The 7,987-nt window shown below is 42.0% G+C and overlaps 1 protein-coding gene across 23 annotated transcripts in view; it reads right to left on the bottom strand.

The window, feature by feature from the left end:
- Positions 1-1,253: 1,253 nt before the first annotated feature.
- The window catches only part of PPFIBP2 (PPFIA binding protein 2), a 97,726-nt gene continuing 90,992 nt past the window's right edge, over positions 1,254-7,987 (bottom strand). For all 23 annotated transcript variants that reach the window (XM_038137392.1, XM_038137391.1, XM_038137396.1 and 20 more), the window contains 8 exons: positions 7,780-7,891; positions 7,208-7,296; positions 6,359-6,481; positions 5,628-5,753; positions 4,197-4,385; positions 3,629-3,799; positions 2,056-2,121; positions 1,254-1,388 (listed from right to left, as the gene is read on the bottom strand). In XM_038137392.1, the coding sequence (XP_037993320.1) occupies positions 1,317-1,388; positions 2,056-2,121; positions 3,629-3,799; positions 4,197-4,385; positions 5,628-5,753; positions 6,359-6,481; positions 7,208-7,296; positions 7,780-7,891 (948 nt within the window). In that variant the 3' untranslated portion in view covers positions 1,254-1,316. The remainder of the gene's footprint in view (positions 1,389-2,055; positions 2,122-3,628; positions 3,800-4,196; positions 4,386-5,627; positions 5,754-6,358; positions 6,482-7,207; positions 7,297-7,779; positions 7,892-7,987) is intronic.

Genomic DNA, 7,987 nt, shown 5'->3' with positions numbered 1-7,987 from the left:
TTGCTGATGCATAGACTTATTTCCCATTTTTCTGAATTTTTCTTTCGGCAGTTTGCAGTGATTGAAAAGAATTTGCCTTGATTTTACCACTGTGGGCAATCAAATCATGTGTTTATCTTCTTACAGCTGACCATGCAGTGCAAGGTCTGTCATGAGAGACTGGTGGAGTAAGGACCAGGGTCGATCATCTGTAAAAAGCACCCCAGGTAGTTCTCAGAGAGCCCTTGCTGTATCCTTGGCCAGCCCTGGAGCTTCCCTCTTTCTTTGGGAGGGTTGTGGCTGGCAGTGACCTGCCCTCAGGCTATATTGGAATCTAAAACAACACCTGCAGCCAGCAAGGAGAGAGTAATGCAAACCAGCTCTGTACAAAGTACTTTTCCTTACAATTAAGGAGATTTTTTTTGTGGCATTTGCCTGTTTACCAAGAGAGCTTGTTAATAGCTCATTAATACAGGAGATGTACCTGTAAACAAATGCCACAAGTAATTGGTGCTGTAAAGGCGACAACTTCGCTCTCAGCCCCTCAAAAAGTGAGAGACCATACTTCCCTCTGATGCAGTCTTGTCTAGCCCAGTACAGCAGTAAAAGATTTATTTTGACAGGTGTTTTAAAGAAATAAATCTTTGTTTTATTGTGGTACTTTCCTGGTAGTCTCAGAGTTACAATTTCCTGCTGCAGTTGTTTTTTGCCTTAGGTAAAGATTTGTGAACATGGCAGCTTGTCGTCCTAATAAAAGCAAGGTCTGGATGGACAGTACTGTGTTCCATTCTTCCCATCCTACAGTGCACTGACTTGGATAAAGAGAGGGCAGGACAGGTGCCAGTGAAAAGGAGGATTAAAATCCTTTCTGGGGACCAGTCTGGCAAGACCACAGGAGTGGTGAGTGAGCCATTACTGCTGCTCTCACCACCCTCTGAATTCCAGGTGGCTCTGATTAGCCCCCATGGTACAATTATGTTTTAATGATTCCTGCACTACAAGTCAATTATAAAAATAAAAAATTACAAAAGGTCTTTCACGTAACAGGACATCAACACAGCATGTAAAAGTCAACTGAATAAAAGGACAAAGCATTGCCAGTCTTGGCCTTCCAGACTCTGGATATGAGTCCCACTCCTCTCCCAGCTCCTGTTTCCTATTCCATGGTGTGGGAAAACAGCACAGAGGAGAGTTACCTGTAAGGTGTGCCTACACTGACAGTAGGAAATGCTAGGTGGGAGGTGGCAGAAAAGAGGTAAAGCTTTCCTGCATCCAGCTGCTCCTGGCCACTCCTGCAGGCACGAGGTACGAGCAGAGATCTTGGTCCCGCTGAAGCATCATCTCCAGTCTTCAAAGGTTGGTGTTAAGAACCTGCTGTCATTCAGCATTTCATCTTGGCTCAGCAGGGTCTGAAAGAGCAAGATGGGAAGGACTGAGAGTGTTTGGTGAGAGGCCTGTGCTCCCAGAGACCCAAAGAGCTCAGGCCCACAACACAGGAGGTGAGCCACACACAGTCAAAGGGAATTTCCTCAATACAGCTTTAAATAAACTTTTTTGTGTGGGGAAACTTTTAGAGATTTTGTGTCTGGCATGCAACTCAACTATATTTCATAATTTTTCATTATGTCTCCCAGTCACTTACTTTTATTTTTTAATATATTGGCTTCCGTGGAATGTAGAAGCAAAAGTGAGGTGTTTGGTTTTGCACAGAGTTTCAGCTCATGTAAATTTTCAAAAGTCTTTACCTCATTCCTAGCTGCTGTGACTGAGGTGGTGGTTATCTGTAAAATCTTTGAAGAATTGTTTTCATTTGAGGGGATGGATATCTGGCATTTTGTCAAAGAGACACCAGAGTTTATGAAAAGTTAGAGACGCCTTAAATGAAGCTTAATTTCTAGAGCAATTTAAAAGCAGGGATTTTTTTTTTTTGACTGAATGTGCCACCAGGCTGTAAAGAGATAACAAGAACAGAGACCCCACTTACTCTTCATTATTACCACCAGCAATGGCCAACTTTCAGTGAGTTTTAGCAGAGCACATGGGTGACTTTGGAACAAGAGAGGAACCAGTACGTACCGTGAGGTGGGTTATGCCTTGGGAAAGAGCCCCTATTTGCATTACTGTGCCTTCTGAGTGTTCCATCTGTAAAAGCAGTCAGCAACTAGTTCAAATCAGACAGCATGTGCAATTTTATTCACTCTACATGCAGCTTTGGGAGGGATCTGTGCCTGGGCAAATGAAGTTCAGCTAAGTTGAAAAGCTCCTTAAAAAAAGCCTCTGTGCTACAAGGTATGTGAAAATGCAGTTAATGATAGGAAGAGTGGATCCTGATTAGGAGAGATTGATTCCATTAAACTTGGCCTTTAATTCACAGAAAAAAAAAAAAAGAAAAAGCTTAACTGATACTATCACTGTAAAGTAATATTTTCTAAATGGTCTGACACTACTGATTTCTGGTAGGCTTTCACAGGCAAGAAGTCCCTGATACAATCCTAGCTCTTTTTTCATAGGAATGTCACCAGTTCTAGGGCATTGTGATTTCCTGTGTGGCCACATGCTCAGAAGTCATGCTTAAATCCAGTCTTTCTGTCATGCTTGAACAACTGCACCGTGCAAGTTCTTGGCTCAAAGTTAATGCATTCCCTCACAACTCCTAGCTGAGCAAGTGGACATCCACACTCACAGTCAGGGTTGGATATTCTCCCTGTTTAGGAGCAGCACATGGAAAAAAGACCACAGTTAGCCAGTGAACACAAATGAGATGTTAGATGCACTGAACCATGCAAATGAAAAGATTACCTGCACAGTTAGTCTTTTCAATGCTGTGACCATTCTCTTATCAGGCTTAAACTGTTTTTATGGCACTAGAGAAAGGCCAGTTTACTCCAGCTGCCTCTGTGTGGCTCTTGTGTGCTGCTGAAGTTCACACAAGGCTCCAGGAGCGCTCCATTTTTCAGGGTTTACATCCCTTTACACAACAGCCAAGTTGAAATAAAATTTGACGGTTTTTATCATCATTTCTCTGTGTGCTGTCTCGACAGTTTCATTCACAAGTTCACTACTACATTACAAAAGTGAGTTAACTGTTGGTTTATTAATAATTTGTTCATTGCTGATGCATTGTCTTCACGTATATTATCTAACCAGAACTACTCCCCTCTGTACACCATGAAAGAAAAATTCAGTTGGCTTCTCTGATTACTGTCTGTTAAAAAATACAATCCAGTTGTACTTTAATATAACTCAATAGCTTTGTACAAGTTTGTCCAAAGGAATTTATTACATTAAAAACCACCCATAAATGAAAAAAAATACTGTGCCATACTAAAATTATGAAAGCTAGAAGTACAAAAGTCTTATGTTTCCTGCAACCACACCCTTGACTGACAAAATACCTCGATCTTCAGAGTGTAAAGGTGTCATAGTCCTGAAAAAGGGCTTGAGGATGGATGAGCTTATTATGATGTTGATTAAAAAACCCCAACATTCTTAGTCTGGAACTCTTTCCAGTGTCCACAGCCAATACTTTTCTCTGTGAGTTCATGCGGATGTAGCAAAGAGTTTGTTACAGGGGAACATTTGGTTATTTGCAAGCTTTGGAATGCATGGAGAGGATGAGATGAGCATGGCATCAGTCTGTCTGTCCCACCTGATCCAGTTCCCTGTCAGTGAAAGGACTAAGTCCTTTGTAGCCACCATAGTTTTTCGAAGTACCATTCGTAGCAGCTGGGCTTGTATCCATAGGACAAATGTAGTCTGTTGATTCGTCAAACTTCTTTTTCCTCAAGTTTCCAAAATGTGAAAATCCAAGTTTCTTTGGCTAAAATAAGGAGTCAACACAAGTAGTTTGAGTAAAACAAGCAAAGTTCTTCTGTAAACATTCAAAATCCTCCCCTTTTTCAATTACTGCTATGCCCTGGTCATTCAAGAACGAAGATTCTGAATTAAATAAGTTTGTTTTCAAATTGGAGTTACAGTGGATGTTAAATGTGTTTACATGATGCTCCTTCTAAGGAAAGGCAGAACAGATTGCTTGGTTGCTTTCAGGACCTGGTTGAAACAGATACATAATAAAAGGTCTGGTATCTAAAATTAAGGGAAACGTAGCACTCCTGGAATTCACATCTCCCTGCCCACGTTTGTTCCCTACTTCCTTTGTAATTGACAGTGGAGAAGTCTGACACCTGAGATCTCTCCTTTTCGACAGCAGTACCTACCCGAACTTTGGCAGTGGTGGTCAGAGGCGTGTATGCTGCTGACTCCATGGTTTCTCTTTTTTCTTGTTGTGCCTCTGGCCCAATTAACACGTTAAAATTGGTGGTGAGGTGGCGGCGCAGGAGGGTCTTTTGGGGTGGGATGTTCAGGAGCATGGCCAGCGTGTCACCGTTGAAGCGAGGCTCCAGAATCTGGGAAAAGGGCAGGGTGTTTATTTTTTATACAAATATTTGCAATAATAAACTACTACAGTGCTTAGCAGAGGATTTCTCACTAAGTACCTGGTCACATCAGACCTTTTATAGCTCACTCATGTTACTGGGGCTTGAATGGGAAATACCTGAAAGGAGCCAAGAAAAAATGCTGAGCGTGATCAGGCAAATATGTGTTTATATTTATCATCAAACCCATCAATATGTGTTTATATTTATCATCAAACCCACCAATATGTGTTTATATTTATCATCAAACCATACATTTGTTTGGGTTGAACAAGTTTACGTTCAGAATTTTCTGCTCTGCTCAGGGTAAAAACTTAATCTTAGTAGGATGTAGGTATGATATTTTATGAAAATCCCTTTGCTAGGATTTTCTTCTCCTGAGAAGCTGAGAGGGCCTCAGCATCAAGTGTAAACAATTTGTTATTTACTACTGTGAAATGAAGCAGGTGCTTTCTTAATTAGTTAATGTGGAATGTTTTTACTTAGTAGTTAATCGAAGAAGCAGCAGCTCTCGGATTCTCTAGGAGTCACAGAACTTTATTATTCATTCCTTTCTATTCCTGTCTCGCCTTCTGATGAATTTCTCTTTCTGTTCTTTGTAGTATAGTTATAGTGTGGTCTTTTTAAATGTAATATATATCATAATATAATAAACCAGCCTTCTGAAATGGAGTCAAGATCTCTCCTTCCCTTCACCAAGTCCTGACTGCCCAGAAGACCACTGCAATAGTAGGATTTCTACTGTTGCATTTTTGCAAAAATTCTACAGCAGTAGAATCATGGTATTTCAGAACCTTGACATTACTGAGCTGCAAATGGTTCTGAATGTTTTGAATTAAAAAAAGTCATCCCTGACTGCTGTGATTTCAGGGTGGTTATTTAGCGTGGCTCAGAGTTCTGGTAAATCCCTGAAAGAAACACTCAGGGATGCCTTATCAAAAAGCAACTTTTGCACAGCACAGTTGAGGTTTCCTTTTCTGTGCTGCTGTCATACACTTGTGCAGAGCTCAGCTTTGATTACAGAAAGTGTTTTAGTTTAGCTTTCCTTTGTAAAATGAAGACCCGTGGATCAGACAAGGAGGCTCCTTAGAAGGCCTGATCACGCTGTCACATTGCACACGTGCTTGTTTCTTTCAGCTTGATGAACATCAGACAAAAGATGGTTTCTATTACAGCCTGCCAGTTTTCAATAGTGAAATGGTAAATTCTTACGATCAGGCCCCCGTGCACGCCGCTGCCTCGAAGGTTGGGTGCATATTCTGCCAGATCCACTGATCTGAGCCATTCCATCACCCTGTGGTTGGACCACTGCACCACGTCGGAAGGAGAGACGTTGTTCTGTTGGAGGGACCACAAAAGGTGATGACACCGCAGCCTGCACTGTCTGGGTGTGCACAGCTCGTATCTCGGCTCAGATAAAAACCGCCTCCCTCCTCTTCCTCCAAGGACACTTGTTCTTCCCTGACTGAGGGACTGTTTCTCTTCAGGCCCCTTTCAAGCAGTCTCTGATGAGATGGCAGACCTGGTCTAATACTGATGAAACCCCATGTGTTGCATCAGGAAGTACAACAGCTGAGATTACAGATTACAGGGATAAAAAGGGAACGTTTGACAACAGGGTTATTGACAGTGTTTAATGCTAAGAAAAAACTGTGCTGATCAGGTAAAACCGTACAGATTTTAAAAATTAGGTCAGGCGGAGACAAATCATTCCAAATTATTCTCTTGGAAGATGAATTAACTTTTTTTCCCACCATGCAAGTAACTTCTGAAGAGAAATGCATGAGATTCAACTAATAAGTGGCATAACTGCTGCTTTAGGTGCAAGTCCCTAGAAGCAATGATTCTGTTGTATCACTGCACACTGCTGACTTTCCATCTCCTTTGGCTGGGACCAGGTAATTCGTGCTTGCTCAGATTAATTTATTTCAACATTCTTTTACCTCCTCAACTGGCCTCCTGCGCAGACAGTGGGGATTGAAGCCGTTGACGTGCAGCACATGAATGGCACATTTAATACTCAGGTGATGCAGCTGGCTGGTGACTTTCAGGAAGAGAAGGTCATTCTGTGAAGGAGAGAGAGACGTTTAGGTGGCACACAACACACACCAAAACAGATATTCTCGCCAAGAAGAAAGAGTTTAAATTTGCTGAGTAGTTTTATATAACACCACAGTGACTATGGTTTAGGGAAGATGAAAGATTATACTTTAAAGAAGGTTTGGGTTTTGTTAGGGTGGAAGTTTGGAGGGGGTTTTGTTGTTGGTTTATTTGGGTTATTTTTAACATTGCACCCTAGCAAGGCCTGGCTAAAAAATGAAGGCAGAAGTGTAGCCTGTTAAGGCAAATCCAGGCTTTAATTATCCAGACTTGGGCAGGAGAATGGGAAGAAAACAGTGGCTGTGTGTGGCTCATGGTGTGCTGTGGATGTGGTCAGAGCTGTACAAATCACTGGATTTTCTGCTGTTACTTTGCTGAACTTGGTTGCTAACTTGGTGTGGAGAACAACGACCTCCAGAAATTACATGTAAAACAGATAATTTTACTTTTAATCGTGGTGTGCTACATGATACTGAAAGAAGGACTTTGCAGAAGTTAGCCCTAACATGTGACTTATTTTATGGATCTTAGGAACAAAATGCGTGCGCTAGGAAGCACAAAGGAGTTATTACTGGCACTATCTCTGCCGTGCAAAAATTCTTTAACTGCTCACATTCAAAGGAAAATTTTAAAAGTTTTTGCTCATTCAGAAGTTAAAATTGGTAAAACTGAGGAAAAAGGACTGTACTTACCACAGTTAAGTACTGCAGCATCCTCCCATCTACTCTGGATTCATGAAACTGGTCTTTGTACTGAGGCAAGCCAATGTCATCGAGCCACCCTGCAGATATGGGAAACCAAATCCAGCTTGGTGAGAACAAAGCCCTTCTCCCCTCTTGCCTGGCCTGGCTTCGTTTGACGCATTTGGGTGGCTCATTCTACCTGCTCCCCTTTCCTGAGGACAGCCTCTTGCCAGCAGCCTGAAAGCAATTCCCACCAAGCAGCTTTGTCCACAGCAGCCCTGTGATATTTGACATACAGCACGTGGTGGAGCACATCTTCTGCAGCATAACGGAGCTCTTCCTAGACTGAGCCCACCCATTTCATTTCCTGCTGTCTGACAGGGCTCCCCATGGAAGAACATACCACCAGCTGTATGTTTGGATGTCAAGAGCAACACAAAAAATCCTCAATTCTTCTGTGGGGAAACTCAGTGCTTTTAAAAAGGTGTTTGGTAACTGTTTAAACATGAAATCAGGCTGCCCTGTCATAGAGGTGGGAGAAATTCCTTCCCAACCAACTCTGGGAGAGTCCAAACACTTACGTGTCACCCAGATATGATCAAGTTGTGCAGACTTCTCATCTTGCTTTGCATTTATAGCTTTAATGGCCAAAACCAATTTCTTCCTGTGCAGTGGATGCTTTATTCCCATTTCCTGGAACAAAAAACATTAACAAGAAGTTTGCCCTGCCTCTGGCTCCTTTCCTCATGTGAGGTGACTATGAAAATTAGTACTGTGGATTTCAGGAAG

The sequence above is a fragment of the Motacilla alba genome, chromosome 5 (genome assembly GCF_015832195.1).
Source record: "Motacilla alba alba isolate MOTALB_02 chromosome 5, Motacilla_alba_V1.0_pri, whole genome shotgun sequence".
Classification (NCBI taxonomy): Eukaryota; Metazoa; Chordata; class Aves; order Passeriformes; family Motacillidae; genus Motacilla; species Motacilla alba.
This window is presented reverse-complemented; position numbering and strand designations above follow the sequence as displayed.